The sequence below is a fragment of the Molothrus aeneus genome, chromosome 11 (assembly GCF_037042795.1).
Source record: "Molothrus aeneus isolate 106 chromosome 11, BPBGC_Maene_1.0, whole genome shotgun sequence".
Lineage (NCBI taxonomy): Eukaryota > Metazoa > Chordata > Aves > Passeriformes > Icteridae > Molothrus > Molothrus aeneus.
The window spans coordinates 14,660,845-14,681,508 of record NC_089656.1 but is presented as its reverse complement, the minus strand read 5'-3'; the positions used below and the strand labels follow the sequence as shown (position 1 = coordinate 14,681,508).

The 20,664-nt window shown below is 42.0% G+C and overlaps 2 protein-coding genes across 10 annotated transcripts in view; both read left to right on the top strand.

The window, feature by feature from the left end:
- The window catches only part of RSPRY1 (ring finger and SPRY domain containing 1), a 35,951-nt gene extending 24,932 nt beyond the window's left edge, over positions 1-11,019 (top strand). For both annotated transcript variants that reach the window (XM_066557674.1, XM_066557675.1), the window contains 5 exons: positions 3,003-3,114; positions 4,162-4,264; positions 5,127-5,279; positions 7,364-7,468; positions 8,375-11,019. In XM_066557674.1, the coding sequence (XP_066413771.1) occupies positions 3,003-3,114; positions 4,162-4,264; positions 5,127-5,279; positions 7,364-7,468; positions 8,375-8,471 (570 nt within the window). In that variant the 3' untranslated portion in view covers positions 8,472-11,019. The remainder of the gene's footprint in view (positions 1-3,002; positions 3,115-4,161; positions 4,265-5,126; positions 5,280-7,363; positions 7,469-8,374) is intronic.
- A 353-nt stretch (positions 11,020-11,372) lies between these two features.
- Positions 11,373-18,974, top strand: ARL2BP (ADP ribosylation factor like GTPase 2 binding protein). Of its 8 annotated transcripts, none has more exons than XM_066557357.1 (8): positions 11,387-11,435; positions 12,168-12,205; positions 12,293-12,339; positions 14,381-14,439; positions 15,901-16,007; positions 16,826-16,911; positions 17,739-17,835; positions 18,904-18,974. In XM_066557357.1, the coding sequence occupies exons 3-8, from the start codon at positions 12,302-12,304 to the stop codon at positions 18,964-18,966; spliced, it is 450 nt and encodes a 149-aa protein (XP_066413454.1). In that variant the 5' UTR covers positions 11,387-11,435; positions 12,168-12,205; positions 12,293-12,301; the 3' UTR covers positions 18,967-18,974. The 8 variants fall into 8 exon arrangements, with proteins under 8 accessions (XP_066413450.1, XP_066413458.1, XP_066413454.1 ...); XM_066557358.1 differs by lacking the exon at positions 11,387-11,435 and adding an exon at positions 11,451-11,526 and having other exon boundaries at positions 12,169-12,205; XM_066557359.1 differs by lacking the exon at positions 11,387-11,435 and adding an exon at positions 11,451-11,530.
- Positions 18,975-20,664: the final 1,690 nt, after the last annotated feature.

The window sequence follows — 20,664 nt, the reverse complement described above, 5'->3', positions numbered from 1 at the left end:
TGTAGCATAATCTCTTGGAAATTCTTTAGATAATAGTAGTTACTCTCTGTTTTTGGAAGCAAACAATATGTCACTAGGAACAGCAGGAACAGCAGTTTCTCATACACTGTCCTTTACACAAGTCACCAAGCAGCTATTTCCTCATCCTCTTTAACACATTTTCCTATTAAATTAATTTTCACAAGGGAAATAAATTAACTCTGGGATAACATGGTATCATTGGACTTGCTGGTAGCAGCAATATGGGACAGTCTTGGAATGCAAAAGCTTCTTTTTAAGTAATATAAGGATTAAAAAAAAATTAAACCCTCTACCTTCTTGCCTTTTTCTGAGAGTACAGAACAAGTCTGCTGTCTTATTTTATAGCTTGCTTTACATCTAGATAATTTTTTATCTTTTTCTTAGTTTTAAGTATTCTTCTTCCTACTATTTACTTGTAAGATTATGTACTTGCTAGCATTAAAGCAAAATGTGCCATGAAGTCCAAACATAGTCAGTCCTCATGGAGAATGTCACTAGGCTTTCTTTCTTCTTAAATCTTCGTGGTGACTCTGCATGGCTGTTAGAAACTTTGTATGCTTCTTATGCTGTGGTATAACTTGTTTCAGTATTTCCATAACAAGAAAGAGTAATGATTACAACCCAAAAACCTTTTCTACCTCATCTTAGAGTTATTTTAGGACAAAAGGTATATTAGGCCTAGCCTAGTGCTGAGAACAGAAATAGTGCTGGGGTTTCAAGTTGACACTTCTACTGGCTAAGCTTGAGGGAGAAATTCACCTTCTTTAGTGTTGTAACTGCATGGCTTTCTGTTCCTGCTTGGAACTTATTTTAGGAGAAGAATTATATATTTAATATAGAGATAAGCAGTTAAACCTGCTCATTTCTAATTATTAAAGAAAAAGTCATTCTACAGCTGAGTCAAATACAGAAGTTAATATGAAGATAGGCCAAATACATACATGTGAGTAAATATTGATTGTAGGGGTATGAGATAAATACATTAAGGAGATTAAACAAACATCAGTGGCAAAAAAAACAATGGGAATGCAAGAGTAACTTCTCTCACCATTTAACTTGGGAATTTCTGTGAGTTCAGAGGTCTTGCTCCATGTCTTCTAATTATTCATGGAAATAGCATTGTCTTCTATAACAATCTATAACAATTGTCTGATCTATAACATGCACATATCTCTGTGTCACATCCAAAGTCCAGTCCCACATTTTTAGCATGGAATTGAAGTGTGATTTAAGAAAAAAAATTATAAACCATACACAAAATCAGAAACCACCAACCAAACAAAAATATCATGCAGACCTATGCTGAGCACAGTCCTTGCAGACACTGAGTGTAACAGAAACTGTGTGAAATAAAAGGCCATGTGTCTGCCTTTAGACTGCTAAGAGGCTTAAAAGATTTTTTTTCCCACTTACTGTTAAGGAGCTTGGTGTATGTGCATTTTTCTGTGTGTCTTGTACAAGGTATGAAAATAGGAGATGTCACATCTCTGAGTAGGATGATTTTTCTGTTGCTGCAGCTGTTTTGCTGGTGGCCAAATGCTGCTGTTATTTAAGTTCATCAGGTGTGTGCCTGAAATACAAGGATATTATCTTCTGGGTATGTCACAAACACAGGCCTCAGAAGCCATATGCTCTTTATTTACAGCATCTGTAACAAAAAGACTACTCCTAAATATGACATTAAACACCCATTAGCTAGGCTTAGCTTTAATTTGGGACATGAGAGGCTTGTGTAATCAGATGTTGTCTGGTATTTGCACTCCAGACAAACCATGCTGAGCACGAGGAAGTTACTTACCTTCCATAATGCTTTGGATTTCATGGTTGGGCTCTGCTGTGTATCAGATTTTTCTCCCACTCTGAAACTCTTTAGCTCTGTGTTTGCCTTGGACCTTAGGACTATCACTTGATTATGTTTTCACAATTTGAGGGAGGCTGGCAGTGAAAGGGACACACAATATGCAGCAAATTAGGTGAAGGGGCTGTGTGTTTGTTCCCTTTGTGTACTGTGGGTTCTGGTGGCACATGGATGTCTTGAGGAGAGGGCATTACAAGCTTGGTACTGGGACTTCAAGATAAGAGAGTGGCTGTTACTCTGTAGTGACTTCTAAAGATGCAAAAATTTAACCTGTTTGGGTACTAGCCTTCTGGTGTTTAAATACTTGAACAGACAGGAGTGATTTGAGGTCACAGAGAATGCAAGACATTTTGGAAACAGTATTCCCTTCTCCCTTCCTCCTCACCCCAACAAATTCCCTTTTGATGTGAAAATGAGACTAAAACTAGTTTGAAGAAAAAGATTACTTTCATGGGGGAGAGAGAAAGAAACCATTCCTGCTTCTGCAAGAGTGGTTTAATGAAAATTCTTTGGTTATTTTTTCTTCCAAGTTTGGGATTAAATGCACAAGACAGTATTTCTTGTTTGGACTCAGATGTTCATTAGTTCTTATCTATGTTACACTCTCAGAGCATGAGTTCTACAGCACTTCACTAACAAACTACAAAATGGAGCCCTATTTCTTTATCCTTAAAAGGCCTTGTAGGGAAACTGTCTAATTAAGAAGTTACACCTAAATTATTTTTACTTTTAACCCAATAACCAACCACCTGTGCCCCACAATGACTTTTTCATCTAATTACACAGCACCACCCAAACCCGTGGAGAAGGTAAAGAAGAAGGACCAGCCTCCACCCTAAAAATTCCATCTTGCTTTATATGTGTTACTATATTTTAAAACCTTAAACTCCAAGTGATTTTACACACTTCTATTCAAACTCCACACCCACAATCCCAGTTTTAGCATTCAATTTTGAAAACCTTCTCCACGGCCTCCGGTCAAATGCAGGGTCAGCTCCTCTCAGCACAGAAAGTCCAAAATTCTCAGTTTCCAGGGTTCCAGAAGTTTTAGGTGAATGCAAACAGGCTTTAGCTGAGTGTGGGGGATGGCTGCAGGCTGAGGTGTTGTGCTCTGTCTCTGAAGGAAGGTTACGGCATCGGGGACGATGAATACTCCTGCGCGTACGATGGCTGCCGGCAGCTGATCTGGTACAACGCCAGAAGTAAACCACACTCCCATCCCTGCTGGAAAGAAGGTATTCAATCTGTCTGCTGCTCTTTATCCTAACTGCATTTCTGCACAGGATTCTTTCCCCTTGCAGGTGTCTGTTCATTGGTGTGAACAAAGCAGTTGCTGCCTCGTTCTGATGATCATAGAGGTTTAATAACTACTGTGTCTTTAAGAGTGATTTAAATGAGCACAGTGGGCACTACAGTCTTGTTCCCCAGTCTGTGTAAAGAGGCTTTTGTTGGTTAAAGACTTTTTCTTTTCAACTGCAGAGTGAAAATCATATCACCAGTTAACATTGGACATTTAATCATTAGACTTTTTTGTAGTCATACAAGTACAACAAACAAGTAATACAAACAATTTCACTTGTTTGTAGTTGTACACAACAAGGTTGAAGTCTTCCTTTCTGGGTTAAAAGAGTTGTTTTAGAGAAGGCGAAAAAACCTTGATCTCTGAATTAGACTTTTTTTTTCTTTTTTAAGGAGGAGTTGCACTGTCTTGCTTACTTTAAATTCTTGGATAACTACTTGGACAGCAAAGTTCTGTTCTTGATCTCAGCTTTGAAATCTTGGTAGGATTCTGTGCATGCCAAGCTTGTGTGAACTGTGCCGCCTTCTCTTCTATTAAAATTTTCCCTCAAGGATGGCTAAATTAAAACACCTCTTAAAAATAAATAGCACAAGCATATTGGAAATTTCTTCTCAGAATACCCACTTGCTAAAGTCTATTTTCAACAGGTGTAAAATAGCCAAGGAGTGACAGAGTGCAGCTTTCTTCTGGCTTTGGCAAATACTCTGCAATACTTCTACAACTATGTAGTATTAATGCTCTGGCAGACTAAAATACTTAATTTTTTTTTACTATTTTCTTCTGGGTTTTTTGGTTTTGGTTTGGGTTGGGTTTTTTTTAGTTACTGTCTGTATCAATGTTTCTTCTTTTGTGCTTTTGCAAACAGTTCCTTTTAAGTAAGACAACTCACAGTGACATATGTGATACTTGAAACAATAATTGTTTCAGCTGTTGGCATTTAACAGAAATTAAATCTTTAAATTATTTTTGTTTTGCATGTAAGGAGACACAATAGGATTTCTACTAGACTTGCAAGAAAAGCAAATGATCTTCTATTTAAATGGAAACCAGCTTCCTGCAGAGAAGCAAGTATTTTCATCTGCTGTGTGAGTATCTGCTCATTTGGAAGGACATGACCTCTGTGGATAATTGTGTTAATTATATGAAAATTGTGTTAATTATATGAAGAGTTTTTAATTTGAAATGTAAATTCATATTTACTTACCTGAAGCCATCATTAAGCAAGTTTCCCTGTTGAAAGTTGCTTAGAAATCAGTAAGAGGGATATAATTTTACAGGTGGATTTCAGGGTCCAAAATAAATACTTTGGACTTTCCAAAGGTATATTCAGCTCAGTTTTTACTGTCAAATTAGCATAGCATTAAAATAGAATGAGGTTGCAGCAAAGTTGAACAATTTTCTGGTGCCTGAGGAACTTATCTTCTGAAAAATAAAGCCTTTCTTTTAGATGTTGGAGAGGGCTTGTTAACTGACTGCCATTCACTGGGGCCAGCTCCTGGAGCAGCACATTGAATATTCATCAGAGGATGTCTCTGGGTAGCATTCCAGGCAGGTGTTGGGCTTATTTTGCCAACTGTTGTTAAAATTAACATATGGTGAACTCCTCTAACTCTCATAGGGAAGTTCAGCCTTTTACTTCAGAAAAGATAAGCTGGAGAGGTGATAGTGTGGTTTTAAAATTGTGACTAATCCTAGTTGCACACTAGGCAGCCTTTATTGGCTGACTCACTAAGAAATTCAGATAAATCCCAATAGTAAATTTAGGAGTTGAGAACTAAACAAGGTAAGTATGTGCAGCTGCAACTTGATGTTCTCCCAGTTAGCTACAAAACACTGGTATTAAACTTGTCTCTGTCTTAGGGTACATTTTCAAATTGCAATAGTAACATGTCTGAAAGCTCTGCTATTATTTAAGTCATTCTAAAATGCCTGTCCATCATGTTGCAGATCAGGATTTTTTGCTGCAGCAAGTTTCATGTCCTATCAACAATGTGAGTTCAACTTTGGGGCAAAACCTTTCAAGTACCCACCACCAATGAAGTTTAGTACCTTCAATGATCATGCCTTTCTGACAGCAGAAGAGAAAATCATTTTACCCAGGTAATCCTCCTACCTTGTGTGTTTGCATGTAGAGAAATAAAATGTTTCATGTCTGAGTTGCAAAATCTTGCCTTGTGCACAGCAAAATTGATTTCATACGGGGTCATACTTCCATAGGTTCCTCTCCTAAAAGGATGAGACAATAGGCTCCAGTGCAATTTCATCAGTAGGGCAGGAGATATGCAACCAAAATCTATTAAATTAAAATATATTTTGTAATATTAAGCTAATTAAAATGAGCTAGTACCACACAGTAAGCTGTTTTAGCAGAAGTACCTTCTGCCATCTAAGGATTATTAGCCTGATTGAGGAGGTATAGTGTTAATTAAAAAAAGATGTCCTATTTAAAATTGACCTAATTAGTGGTGTTGGCAGCATGGAGGTGCTGAATGATTGTAAGTCTTGAAATTGTCCTTTTCTGAGCCTGATGAAAATTTCCCCATTTTTGAATGACAGTGCTGACAAAGGTTATTCAAATTTAGAAGTGTTTTCCCACCTAAATAAAATTCAACCCAGGTAGAAACAGGTCTAGATACATTCTTCTTTAGCTTTTACCAAACTTCTGGCAGGAATGAAAACTAATAGCTCATCTGAATCAAGTTATTAGTAATAAAATAACTTACTGGAACATAAGCAATAGCACTGTAAGTGTAATCTATGTGGTGTACCCTGGATTTCAGTATGTGACTGAAATAATCTTAAATTGCAACTAATTAAGGGAGAGTGAGGTTGTTGGAGGGGGTACCCCTGGCTGTAATAACATCAGTTATTAGGGTTTTTTTATTTTTTTAATTATGGTTTTGAATTATCTAGCTTTGATCAAGTGTATTTGAGGTATTTAAGTATCTTTAGTGTTTAAAAAGAAAAGAAGAAAAAAACCCTTACTTCTGGGTTGGAGTCACACATTTGCAAAGTTTGAGGCTTGGAATATTGTATTTATGCAGAGAAAATCAAATGCAACTTGCAAAATCATTTTGTGCTTACCTATAGCCGGAGTAAATTATTTCTGCTTGTGACTGCAGGTGCTTTAAGTGAGAGTCTGATGTAATCTTTAAGATGATCTGTTAGGTACAAATTTGTTCTGTCTTGGTAGTGTCCCACACTGGATGAGAGGTTTGTAGTTTCTGGCTGATGCTCAGGTGGGATTGATGTTCAGGCAATAGCTGTGAGAGCTGTTAATGATTGTGCCAAAAGATGAGAGACAAACTGGGGGAAACTGGTTTCCTGTTGATGCCTGACTGGTGAAACTTGGCCTCCTGTGTTACAGACCCTGCATTATGCAGTAGCACTGAAAGGCTCCATTCAAGGTTGGACACTGTTGTTCTTTGTGTAAACAAAGCTCATCCCTGCCCTACAGCCTGAACTGCTTGGAAATGATAAGCCAATTCTAAATTAAAATATAGCTTTGATTATCTTAAAAGTGATAGGAGATAAGGCAAAGGCCTGTATGAGTGGACCCTAATTATCCATCACAGGATTTAACATAAACTCATGCAGAGTTGTGCTGGATTTAGTGCATCTGATGTGGGGCAAGACACATCACCCTGCCATTGAATAGTTGTGATGGGTGTTGTGTGTGTGTTCCAGGTGGGAAATGTCTTCTTCCATCAGATGAGGTATTTTTACCTATTTTCTCTCCCTTGTGGCTGTTGCCATACTGGGATTTTGATTTAATTTCCTGGTTTTATTCTTTTAAACTGTGTTAGAGCATTATAGGGTTTCTGCATGTTGTTGATACATGGGTTTGTGAGGTTTATTTGTTTGGGTTTTTTTCTTAACTCCTGAAAGAAGCCAGGTACAAAAGAATTTCTGTAAGTGTTCAGCTGTGGGAACTAGGAGGATTGTTATTTAATCCCCTCTTTGTCCCTTTCTGACAGACCAGAATAGGGAATCAGACTGTTTTGCAGATCTTTGAGTGTGTTAAGCCTTTTTTTTGTGGGCAGTTGTGATTGATGTTTATCAGCAGTGTGATACAGCACTGCTATAAATGTTATGTTGGCCTTGATGCAATTCTCAGAATAGTTTTGAATCAATTGCTTTGAGCCAAATTAATGCTTGGGGGGTCTGTGTCTCTCTCCCTTCAGACACAGGCGCCTGGCTTTGCTGAAGCAAGTGAGTATCAGAGAGAACTGCTGCACACTTTGCTGTGATGAGGTAGCAGACACAGAACTCAGGCCATGTGGACACAGGTAAAACCTTAAAAACCCCAAATCCAAAGAAATATGAAATGTGTGTGTGATGCTCAGCTTGGATGAGGCCATATGCAGTCTCTGCTCATCTTGATTGACTCCCCAGGATAAAGGAAATAACCTTCCTTCTTTTTAAGGATGTGATGTGTAGAGGTTAAACACAGTATTCCCACTATTCCACTCATCTTAGACCTGAGCAGATGGAACCCCTGATTGTGTATTTGGGGAAGTACAGAGGCTACATCTGTGTGCTGCCCTGGGCTACTGAGTCTTATCTCCCTGATGTCAAAGACTTTACTGATTAGTACTTGATACTGGTGCTGTGAAATCCAGATCATGTGAGGAGAGCAGAAAATTCATAATATAGTCATATACTCATTCAATGTTCAACAAATGGATTGTCTCAAGTCACAAATTCCTCTAAAAGCTAAAAATGAACCAGCAGTATGAGTTATACCATAATAGCACTTTGCTGCCTTTACGCAGCCTACTGGGAACTGAATCCAGTTAAGTCCAATTCCTTAGAGTTTTAGAGCACTCATGGAAGGAGTCTTGCCATGTGTCTAGATGCTGGAAAGTTAAAAAGAGATGTGCCTGGATTGGAGAATTTGCTGCAGGGCACTGGGGCTGCTGCTCTCCAGACCAGAGTGAGTGCAAGGATTAATGAGCTCAGGGAAGTGGGATCCTGAGCAGCTGCAGGAGCAGCTGCAGGTCTAGGAGATGCTGAGCAGCAGGAGCTCCTCTAAATGGATCCACCACACCTGACTTGCTAGGCCTAATCTCCATACTGAGAGACTTGACTGTGCCTCTGGCAGGCTGACTAAACTGCTTAGTGTTATTTTGTTGTTGTTGATTAGTTTTTCGTACTGTAAAAGCAGGCTTTAACTGGTTTTTCTTCTCCTTCAGTGACCTGTGCATGGAGTGTGCCTTGCAATTGGAGACCTGCCCTTTGTGTCGACAGGAAATACAAACCCGAGTCAGACAGATCTCTCACATTTCATGACACACGTGGAGAAACACCACAGACTTGTTTTTAAAGAACTCCAACCAATACTGAAAGGGGAAAGCATCTCTAACCAATCCTTATGCACATAGAACCATAGCCACGGCCAGATTTCATGCTAACCTGTAATCTGTTTATCTTAAAACTGAAATCTTTAATAAGCTCTTCCCAGCTGCCAGTGATGGGAGCTGGATTCAGCAGTCAGGAGCTCTGGCTATTGGTTCCTCCGAGCAAGAGCAGAGGGAGTTGTCTCTTCTTCCCCTTTTCCTTCTTGCCTGTCGCAAGTGCTGAAAAAATTTGCACTGGAAGTACACATACAATGCATTTTAGAAAAGAAGAGAAAACAAGTATTTCCTAAAACAGGGCCGTGCTGTCTTGTGCTCGAAAGTCTCTATTTTTGGCAGAAGTCAGTGCTAAAAAGAGAATGCCAATGTTTTCCTGTTTAATGTAGCCTCCTGCTGGTCAGAGACTCTGTATTTTCCGATAGTAAACTGCTCAAAGACTGAATCTGTACACAGACTGATTGAAAAGACAGTGTGGAGACTGTAGAGAAACTCACAGGTTTTAATAACTTGGTGATTCCAAAGAATGTGTTGATTTGTTTTTAAATGTTAAAAGATCAGTGGTATTTTCAAGTACATAATGTTTCTGATACTTTTAACTTCGGTACCCACATTTTTTTGTGAGGTTATAATTTTCAGGAGGTATTCTTAACTAATTATAATGCTGGACTGGAATTAATTTGATATTCTGGGTATTTTTTAAGGTATCATTGAACATCTTTTTTAATCAGTGTTGTTTTTGAAAGTTAGCTCAATTTTTCCAAAGTGAATATATCTTAAAATATTGGAGAAGAGTTCTGGACCCATTTATTTAAAACAAGGTTATTTGGATAGCAATTTCAGTCTTATTCTTAACTCCTTAAAAATGCACCTTGCTTGCCACTTGTCAGTCCTGCTCTGAGCAGGTTTGGGGCCACACTTCCTATTTTTGGTAGGGATCATACAGTGGGAATCTCTGCTCCACTTTAATTACACATTTGTGATGTTTGTATGTTAAGGATGCACTTCAGTAGGCAGCTCTTGACTTTTACTAGGTTTCTACAAGGAATCAGGGTTCACAGCTGGTGTCAGTGAAGTAGCACAAAAATAGATGGAGTTCTGCTTATTTTGCACCAACTGAGGATATGACTCGGTCTCTTCCAAGTCTTGCACCGGTTGATTTTTTAAAAATATCTGTCTGTATAGTAGAACTTTACTAATTCACACACAACTTCCACCAAAACCATCCCACTTCTTGGCAGTGATTCAGCAGCAGAGGCTGTTGTAGTGAATTCTCATGGTGTGATGTAGCTTATTTTTAAAATCATTTATTATCTTTATTGTACTATGAAGTACTAACAAAGCGGAGCCTGCTGAGCACTCTGGCTTCCTACAGACCTCAGCAGGAGCTGAGAGCTCTGCACACAGGTCCCAGAACCCAGCTCTCTAGCAACTCCTTTCACCTTCTGCCTTTGCTAACTCAAGGGTGCTGAACTTCATCCAGAGATGTGTGAATTAGGAAAGTTCTGTCCATCATTTTCACGTTGACTTTTGTCCAAATGTAGACTGAATCCAGCAGCAGAGTGCTGGTTAGTGTTTTTGCTAAAATGTGGATTCTCTTCCACCTTGGATGCCTGGTCTGATTTAAGTCAGGCTGGCAAATCTGTGCCACAGGGATCTCATTTCCTTGCTGAGTGTACTTTACAATGTTTTGCTGTATCCATGTTTTCAGTCAGGGCTGAGTCCCTTCCAGCTCAGTGAGCAAACGTGAGCTCCATCACTGCCACAAGGGTGTTAAAAATTCAGAATCATTTGAAATGAAGTTCTAAGCGCTTCCAAATGCAATGATGAGTTTTTATCCCTAAGGTACAAAGTTACAAATCATACTTTAGGGGAAGAGGTGGGACAGAACCATTTTGAACTCTGCCTTAATAGAGTCTAGTAATTTCAGGGCTTTGGTTTCCCTGGCCAGGATTAACTGAGGTAAAATTTTCAGAAGTGCCTAGGACTCCTAATTTGTATCAACTGCTGTATGAGATTAAGGTCTTCAGGCCCAAGTCCACAATGGCTTCTGGGCATCTGCTGTCCCCTTGGAATGCAGGTGACTTTAGAGCCTCACTGCCTTTGTGGACATGGGACTAAGTGCCTGTATTACGGAAAAGATGTGAATTGCTTTGGAAAATTTTGCCCCAGACCGTCTTCCATGCAGCTGGTGCTGGGCAGAGGGAGCCAGCGGTGGCGGAGGAGGGAGCTGTGTTGCAGAGAACTGTCCTGTTCATTTCACAAAGGGAAAGGCTGTACCCTGAGGCCGGCTGTGTGCCGCCATGCAGGCCGGGGCCATTGCTGTCAGGCCGGGTGCTCCGTGAGCAGTGCGCTGTCACCCCCGCTCCCTGCACCCCCGGAGCTTTGGGGACAGGGACGGGAGGGGCCGACTCCACAGGCCCTCACAGGGGCAAATGAATTGTAGCAAAGTTGTCCATTCAACAATAAAAACATCCTGAAGGCTGTTTGTTGTTCTTTAATTCCTTTTCGGCTAGGTGCGCTATGCGCTCGGGTGGGACATTGGTGCCGGGGGTCCCAGGTCATAGCGCTGCTCACTGGGCTGCAGCAGCTGGGGGCTGTCCCCAGCTCTCGGAGCTCTGCTCTCTGAGGGGAAGCCCGCTCTGCCGCTGCATTAACAGGAAATAATGCTGTCTCCTGTCTCCCCATCAGGGCCCGGCCCAGCGCAGGACGCCCTCCCCAACCCGCCATGACGGCTGCGCCGCCTTCCCGCGCAGCCCCCCCCCCGCTCTGATTGGGCGAGCGGTCCGGGGCCGGGCCCGGTGGGCCGGAGCCGCGCTGTGATTGGCTACGGGCGGGGCGGAAGAGCGCGTTCCCCAGGAGACGGCCCGAGGGGAGGGGGCTGCGCGCCGGCCTGAGGGCGGTGGGTGCGGGCGGGGGCGCGGGGCCGCGGGAGCGGGACACGGGGCCGGCGCCCCGGGAACGGCGGGATGGCACCGCCTTGTGCAGAGAGGGACGGTGATAGCCTGCTGCCCTGGGTCCCTTTGAGGAGCGGGAGGGAGTGAGGCGGGCTGGGTGCCTGGGGAGGGGCAGGGCTGGAGGGCTGTGCCCGCCCTCGCCGGGACTGAGGATGGGGAGGCACAGGGACGCGCTCGGCTCCTGCTGGGCTCGCGGGGATGCCCCGGGACTGCTCTGAGGGCCGGCGGTGGGGGAAGCCCGGCGGGAGCAGCGGGATCCCATCGCCAGCGGCCCCGGGGACCCGTGTGCTCTGTCTCCGGTGTGTCCCCTTCCCGATGTGCCCTGTGCCCAGTGCCCACTTACAGCCTTGGGCCGAGTGTCCAGCCCAGACACAGCCCCTGGGATCGCTGTCCAAAGCCTGGTCTGGGACACACTGGGGCAGGGTGGCACTTTTATCTTATCTGGTTTCATTTCTATAATGGTCAGTCAGAGATGTTTCAGGAGAAAAGATGTAGAGGTGACCCAAAACCCTCTTATAGGGTCTGGTTGTATTTTGAGCCTGTTCTCTGAATAGGCAGAGAAAGTTTCTGGATTATTTGGGTTATTACAAAAAAACAGTAGTAATCATTTTGGAAGAATGTGATGTTGGAATTTAAGTGTTTAAGAATTAAAATTTGTCTCCTGATTTGCCCTTCAGGAAATGTATGGCAGTTCAGCAATTGATTTGTATTAACAGTAAGTCATATTATTCCTTAGCACTTTGGTCAAAAAGAAGAAATAACCACTAACAGCTGATACATACATCTCTTCCACTCTGGCTAGGCAGGAACAATGGAGACTTCTGATGGAGAAAGTTTGGGTGTAGCCACGTGAGTATGCTGCATTCTCATGTGTCAGATTTCACTAAGCTAATTGCTAATTAAAATATCTTGATAGGAAAATAATTACAGGAATGAATTTACACCACGCTTTTTAGCAGATTCTGCCTCTTAAGAGAACAAAGGTGCAGAATGCAAAGCTGCAAGAGGGAATAACATCAGTACAGAGCTTTGGTGAAGTCAAACTAAATATCACTATGGTCAGTATAGCACCCGGTAGCTGTGCTGAGGGATCAGAGCAAGCCTTGTAAAGGCTGGAAATTGATTTTTCTGGTGTTTGTTTGAAATTCAGAATTTCTCCTTTTCAAGAGTGTTTGTTGTCTTATGTCACTGATCCTGAGAGAAGACTCTTCCTCTGAGTGTTCTCCTAAAACTGAGCCCATCCACAGGTGACCTCAACCAAATTTCACCCTGGCAGGTGCTAAGCTGCTGCTTCACCCCACAAGTGCCTGCCATACTCTTCTCACAAGGGTTGTGGCAGAAGGGAATGTGTGACTGTGCCTCTGGCATGCATGGATTTAACTCTTTCAGCCCCAGACTCTGAGCAAAGGCCAGTGCCAGGGCTTCCTCAGCAGCACAGTGTGCTGGCCCAGTCTGGGTATTTTGAGGTGACAGGCAGTTAAACCCCAGGGTTGGTGAGCTCTTGTCTCTGTAGGTGTGTGGATGCCCGTGTGTTGCATAAAGAGATGGAATCGGGTTCTTTTGGACCAGGTAAATTCCGTTACTTGCACAGACTTAAACCAGGGTTTAAATTAACACTTTCTCTGTTGCTGTTAGGATAAGCTGCAGAAGTAGCAGTAGCATTTATTTGTAGGGGGGAAGAGAGTGGAAATTGTCGCTGGCAAAGGCAGCGCATGCCAAGGGGAGCCCTGAGCTCGGCTGTGCCGCCCTCTCGCGGGCTGTCCCCGGCCCTGGCTCCGCTCCTCTCCCCGGAGCAGCAATGCTGTTGCTAGGGTATCCTCGCTGAGCAGATGCCTTTTTAAATTAAAGATCCCTTAATTTTTCCTAATCAGAGCAAGCCTGATTATAGTTAAGCTGTCGGCTAAACTGCTGTTGGATTAATTTCACTGGAGTATTCTCTAATGGCAAAGTAACTTTAATGAGATTTTCAAAACTTAGTCTGAAGGGCTATCCTACTCTGTTTACTGATGAGAAAGAGATATTCAATTGAATTTAAGTGGTGCTTTCACTGATCAAAGTGATTTTTTTTCCTTAAAGACAAATATCCCTGTTTCTTTGAGACTTCTTTTCCTCACTTGTGAGAAAAGTTTATCTTTGATCCCTGGGAGAAAATAGGAAGAGTTCATCTCCCACTAAAGAGCTGTGAATGCCAAAGACATCCTGTGGATTATTTACTGTGTCTGAACAAGTTCGACAATAACAGATCCAGACTCCTGATGCTGGCACCAAAAATTTCTTCCCTGGATTAATTCAGATCCATAATGGTGTTTAATATTTGCTCATTATGGAATAACTTTAGGAGATTATCCCATTTATTTATTTCATATAAGGATATTTCTTGCATAATAAAAATATTTACCTTTCTTCAGTTATGTAATACTTGTGTATACACTCAGTTTAAGTTGTTCCACAAGACCAAATATTTCAAAATATTCTCTAGAGTGTCTACATGTGATCACCATGTGCAGGAAAGAGAAGGGAAACTGGTAGCAGCTGGGATTTGTGGGTTGGAAAAGGTTTAATTTGCTGTTCTAATTACACTCTTTACATTCTTTTGCACCAGAACTAGAATTACCTTGACAGTAATGCCAGTAAAACAACATTTATTCCTTCTTGCAATTAGGCACCTTACTGGGAAGAAACAGAGTAGAGGCCTGATGAGAATCTCCATGGAGCAATCTTCTCATCAGTGCCATGGATTGTTTTGTAGGTTGAAAGTAGGATATTTTTCAGTTATCTTGTAATTACTGGGTTTATTTGTTTATTTGTACTTAGGCTTTTGTTGACACTTTTTAATTTTAACTTTAATCTCTGCTGTGGTCAATATATATTTTTTTTCTTTCACTTTCAGCTCCACCACTTCTGATGAGTTTGATGCAGTTGTTGGCTATCTGGAGGATATCATAATGGGTAAGGTTTGCAAGTAGGTACAGACAACAACAGGGCTGTTAAACATGTTTCCAGCTGCTCTTCTGTTAATTAGCCAACATACAGAGCCCCTGCCTGCTTCATGGTGGCTTTCCTTCCTTTCCTACCTGGTAGTGTAGTAAAAATATACATAAAATTCTCCTGTGTGCTTGTGACTCTTGAAAATTATTCTCTGCATCACTGCAGCACCCTGCTTCTTAGAGAAACAGTAAAGATTCTTGTGCATCTCACAGAGAAATCAAAGCTTTCTGGGATTTTTTTTGGAAGAGACTGTGGGAGGGATCCTTCCCTTCCCCAGCTCTGCCCAGACTTCTCCTGACATCTCTGTCAGGATGTTCTTAGAAGCTGCCATGGTTTGTCTGGGCAGTTTTCTGCAGTGCCCAGCTGCTGCTGCAGGTGCTGCTGCAGGGAGCCTTTTGCACTCTGGTATAAAGTGCCTGAGCTGCAGGCTGGGAGTTGGTTCTATTCCAGGACTGAAAGCTGCAAGAATGGGGAACCCTATTTGTGTGTATCCAGCCCTACAGCACAAAGATGGTCATAGAATCACAGAATGATTTGGGTTGGAAGGGCCTTAAAGATCACTCAACCCCCCTGCCATGGGCAGGGACACCTTCCACTAGAGCAGGCTGCTCACAGTCCCATCCAGCCTGGCTTTAGGCAGTAAAAGATGCTCAATTCTCAGGGATGTGGCTTTAACTGAGAAGTCAGTGTGTGCAGGGAGGGTTTTTACAAGGTGCCAAGGCAGAATTCATGCTGATCAGCCATCAGCTGCTTTATAGGGACAGCACATAATTTCTTTGGTCACATCCTTCCCAGAGAGATGTGGATTCTGGAGCCTCAGTTGCCTGGTGATGCAGTTGAATCTGGAGAAATGCTAACTAAATTAATTTGGAACATTTCAGAGTTTGGAAAGCTGTGCCTGGTGTCCTTTACCACTGTTCATAAGTGAACTTTTTATTTATACCTGTTTTGTGGAATTCCATGGTAACCTACCCTGTTTATTTTTACTCTTCTTTTCTTCCACAACTGGAAAAAAAATTCTTTGGCAATTGAAAATTCAATCTGGGAATTTCACTAATATTTTTTAAACTCAAAGAAAAAATCTTAGAATTCTTGTAGAAAAGAGGAATTCACTTAATAAAAAATACAGATGTTTTGCTGACTTTAGAGCCAGAGCAAAAAGAGGTTGAGAATAAATAACTATTAATAAATGTAGAGCAGGAGGACTGTTTTGCTAATATTTCACCATCAGCCTCTGTTCTCTCACAGATGGGTCAGAAGTGGTGGTTTGGCAGCAGCTGTGAGGCTGATGTGATGAACTCTGCACGTGTGCAGGGCTCTGTGGTTACAGCAGGGAGGCAGAGGAGCAGTGAATGTGGGGTTTGTGTGACAGAAAGAATGACAAAACTCCTAACTCCGTGCTGCTTTTCTGTCATGGCCCAGATGATGATTTCCAGTTAATACAGAGGAATTTTTTGGAGAAGCACTACCAGGAGTTTGATGACTCAGAAGAAAACAAGCTCATCTATACAGACATTTTTAATGAATATGTAAGATACCTTTTCCTATTTTTCTTTTTTTTTTTTTTAATATAGTTCTCCCTTTATAAAATACTGGGCTTACGTGGAGCAGATCCAGACATGTTCCTGTCTCCTTCAGAAGCACAGCCATGATCTGTGAGCAAAAAGGTTTTTTCTGAAGCTTTAGGTTCCTTTATCATTGTTTCACACAAAATTTTCTAGAATTACAAGAGTTTGGTTTGTGTTCAGCTTTTGCACTGGATCATTTTAGCTTAACCAGCTTCCTGAATAGCTTGTTTTTGAAAGATCACTGGTTTTCCCCTTGAATAACAAGATCAAGTGCAATTGGGAAAATTTTGTGAATTTTTGTGAATTTTCTCTTTTTTTTTTTTTTTTTGAATTGTGTGGCTCCCTTGAATAGAAATTTAGCCAATTGCTGTAGTAAATAATGTGTTTAGCATGTGTTCAAACAAAGTTTCTTCTTTTCCAGTTGTTTTATTTCTTGTATTGGATAATTCAATCACATTCTTCATGCAAAGCATAATCAAGAAACTAGACCAGTCTACTATTCAGTACCATTAAATGAGCTGGAAAAATATTTGTTACTTGATACAAATATTTGTTACTAGATACAAACAGTCAGTGTTTGTTCTCCCCAAGATCTCCAGCAAAAAATGTGCAGCTCTGTGCCTCAGGGCTGGTGTGAGAACAGAACCAGCAACACTCCCTGAGGAATCTGCAGTAAGGATCATGCAGTGTCAGGAAGGGGTCAGTGTAAGGATGCTGTTTGAAATCTCCTCTGAAACTGTTGTGATCTTACTGGGGTGGTTTGTCTGGGTTTTTTTCAGATCTCTTTAGTAGAGAAATACATTGAAGAGAAGTTGCTTGATCGGATTCGTGGGTTTGATATGGTTGCTTTCACAGTGTCATTGCAGTAAGTCTCTGCTCTGCTTTTGGTTGAGGAGTGGCTTGTGTGCCTTCAGTTCTTTTTATCTAGATTAAAGCTTAGGTTTTTGGCTGTTCTCCCTTTAGGTAATGGTTCCACTTTAAGTTAAAATAGAAGTGTTCATGCTGGCTGTGGCTGACCACTTTTCTTGCCTTCAGCATGTCCTGCAGCTGTAAATTTCTGAATTGTCCTGCTGAAAAATATTGGGTTTGAAGGGGTAGGAAGAGAAATCAGAGAGCACTGAGAGGATTTTCATATTTCTTGTCACTTTGAAGCCAGACCCTTAAAAGGGTGTGTCTTACCTCTTCCAGGCACCTCAGTAACCTGGTGGTGTTTCAGTCATGTTGTTGAGTTCCTTTATTGCAGTTTTCATATGGAGCATCCAGAGAAGAGTTTAGTTTGTGTTCAGCTTTTGCATTGGGTCATTTCAGCTTAACCAGCTCCCTGAAGAATCATTTTTGAAAGATCACTGGTTTTCCCCTTGAACAAGAAAATCAAGTGTAATTGGGAGCTGAGTATCTTAAAATATTTGAATGTGGTTAATTTTTTAATGTTTCTTAAATAAACAGGTCAGGTTTTCAAGGACTGATATGATACTCATAGGTCTTGGATTTAGATAAATTTAACAATGGAGTTGGATTGGAAATACTGCTTGATAATATTTGGCTGCAGTTTTGCTATATGATAACCTGCAATAATATTCTTGTTTAAATACTGATATCATTCTACTTGTCCTTTTTGACCTTGTACAATTTTTAAAATAACAAATTTTCCTCACACAATTTTCTCATTCCCCAACTTCTTTTTCTCTGTAGACAACACAAAGATGAAATGCCAGGTGATATATTTGATCTGCTTCTCACATTTACAGACTTTCTGGCTTTTAAAGAAATGTTCTTGGAATACAGAGCTGTGAGTATTTCACATTGTTTATTTTCATTGTCACAGTAGCTGTTGGTTTTGTGTTGCTCCACCTGAGAGTGCCAAGGAGAAGTTTCTACAGTAGGTCACAGTATTTAATCAAAGGCTGTAATGGAGTCAAAAGAGAAATTAATTCAATGAGTGGCTTTTTAAACTCAAACTGCACATTTAATGATTTATAGAAAACATTAATAAAGCTGGCATGTGGAGCAGCTCTTCCTGCTTTTGTGAACTTCCTGCATTTGTGAATATTGTTTTCCAAATGAACAGAAGGGAGCACTTTTTCACTGTGACAGTCTCTGAGCTTGTGGAGTCTCCATCCTTGGAGATATTCTAAAGTTGTCTGGCCACAGTCCTGAGTGACCATGCTTGAGTGTGGGGCTTGGCCCAGATCACCTCCAGAGATCCCTCTCCACCTTGGCCATTCTGAATCTATAGTATCTTATTTTATTTTTTATTTCTAGTCTATCAAAAGTATTTTTTTTAAGCGTCTTTCATTTGTTTTCTTCTCCTCTCTGTGCCAGCTGGAGAAATAAACAAAAGTGCTGAGATTTTTGGATGAGGTTTTTCCTAGCAAAATAAAAATCAGCGCTCTCCAGTGTTGGTCCAGCCCTGTTTGACAAGGAGCAGGAGAGTCACGGTTGTGGTTGTGCCTCTGCCTCTTCCCCATCCCTGTGAATTTTGTGGAAATGGGGACAGGCTGCAGAGAAAGAGTCAGTCCATGTATCAGCATCAGGAGGAGTTTCAGCTGGGATTTGCAGACTGGAGTCTCTGAGAGGCAAATGACAGGAGCCAGATTTCAGTAGATCCCTGAGCCAGAGCATTCCCAACCAGGGCTGAGCAGGACTCTGCTCTGACATGGACAGGGTGACAGTCCCCTCCCCCCGGGGATTCCTGCACAATCTTCTTGGGTTCACATTCAATCACAGATGTTCCACTAACATGTAATTTTATATTGGTTTGATGCAGCAGAAAATGTATTGCCTGTTTCATTTTTTGAAATGCTTATTCCAAACCATCATGGAGTCACAGATTTCTTTTTTTTCCCCATGTTTCTAGGAAAAAGAAGGCCGAAGTCTGGATTTAAGCAGTGCGTTAGTGGTGACTTCATTAAACCATTAAACAAGTCATTCTGAAGGGAGTTCTGTTGTGTTTTCAGCGAGGTCTATTCAAATTTCAGAGGTGAAAGGCAGCGATTCCCAAGAGGGGCCGGGGCAGAGGGGCGGGGACTCGGCTCCATCGGCCGCTGTGAGGGCGGTGGGTGTGCGGTGGGGCCGGGCCGGGACTCTGGGTCCCTCTCCAGGAGGTGAAATCAGAGCTTTCTGGAATTGTTATACCCTTGTACAAATGTATGGAAGAGGCTGTGAGAGGCAGCCTTCCCTTCCCCAGCTCTCCCCACACTTCTCCAGGAGCTTCTCAGAAGCTGCCGTGGTTTGTCTGGGCAGTTTTCTGCAGTGCCCTGCTGCTGCTGCAGGGAGCCTTTTGCGCTCTGAATAAAGTGCCTGAGCTGCAGTTCGAGCTCCTTGTTCTTTGTCCTGTCTCTGCTGAACACAGAGAACAGTTTATTCCTTCTGTTCCTGCAGCACCATTGCTTAACTGGAAATCATCCAGTTCCAACCCCCCTTCCACTAGAGCAGGTTGCTCACAATCCCATCCAGTCTGGCTTTAGGCAGTAAAAGATGCTCAATTCTCAGGGATGTGGCTTTAACTGAGAAGTCAGTGTGTGCAGGGAGGGTTTTTACAAGGTGCCAAGGCAGAATTCATGCTGATCAGCCATCAGCTGCTTTATAGGGACAGCACATAATTTCTTTGGTCACATCCTTCCCAGAGAGATGTGGATTCTGGAGCCTCAGTTGCCTGGTGATGCAGTTGATTCTGGAGAAATGCTAACTAAATTAAGTTGGAACATTTCAGAGTTTGGAAGGCTGAGACCTGTGTCCTTTATCAGTGTTTGTAAGTAAATTTTCTGTCTAGATTTTGGAATTCAATAGTGACCTCCCCTGTTAATTTCTATCAATTTTGATTTTATTTTCATACTGTTCCTGTTATATATATATATATGTCTATATATTCATAACTGTGGAAATTTGACCCTTGATTTACTCACTGACAACCAAATAAAGGCAGATGTGTCATGGGCCAATGCCATGTGTCCAGTTCCTTTTCAGTTCTCACCTTCCATCGCTGCAGTTCCATTTCCTGATCCTGCCTCTGCAGACAACCTGGTAAAACTTTTCCCCTGCAGAGCATGCAGTAAGATTTGCAGTGCAGCTCACCATGCACCAGCTTTGGAACTCACTGAATCTGCTTTTACTACCTTGTACAAGGAGGGTGTGAAAGGAAAAGCTGCTCTGCCTGGTTGGGCATCACTTCTCATTCTGACAAACACCCAAAAGGTGAATTTGTGGTCTGCAGCACAGGGGGAGCAGCGTGGTTCTTCCCTCTCCTGAGGCCCTGATCCTGCCTGTGTTCCCAGAGCCTTTGCAGACTTGATTGTAATTTCTGAAAATGACCTGCAGCTAATGGGCAAAAGTGACTTGCTGGTAAATTGGGTGAACTCAGGACTGTGTGGTGCTGAGCCAGGAAGAGGGAGTGATCAAAGTCTTGGCACCTTGTTGGTGTTCTTGTGGTCTTGGCTGCACACTCTGAGCGTGTGTGTGCATAAAGCAATGAGAGGTGAACCCTGTGGCCTTTTTCCTTCCATAGCCCACATGGAGTGGAAAGGAACAGCCACCTCTGCAGTGACATCTCTGCTGTCCCCACCCTGCTGTGTGCGCTACTTCCTCACAAAACAAGTTTTCTCATGACAGACTCCAGTGC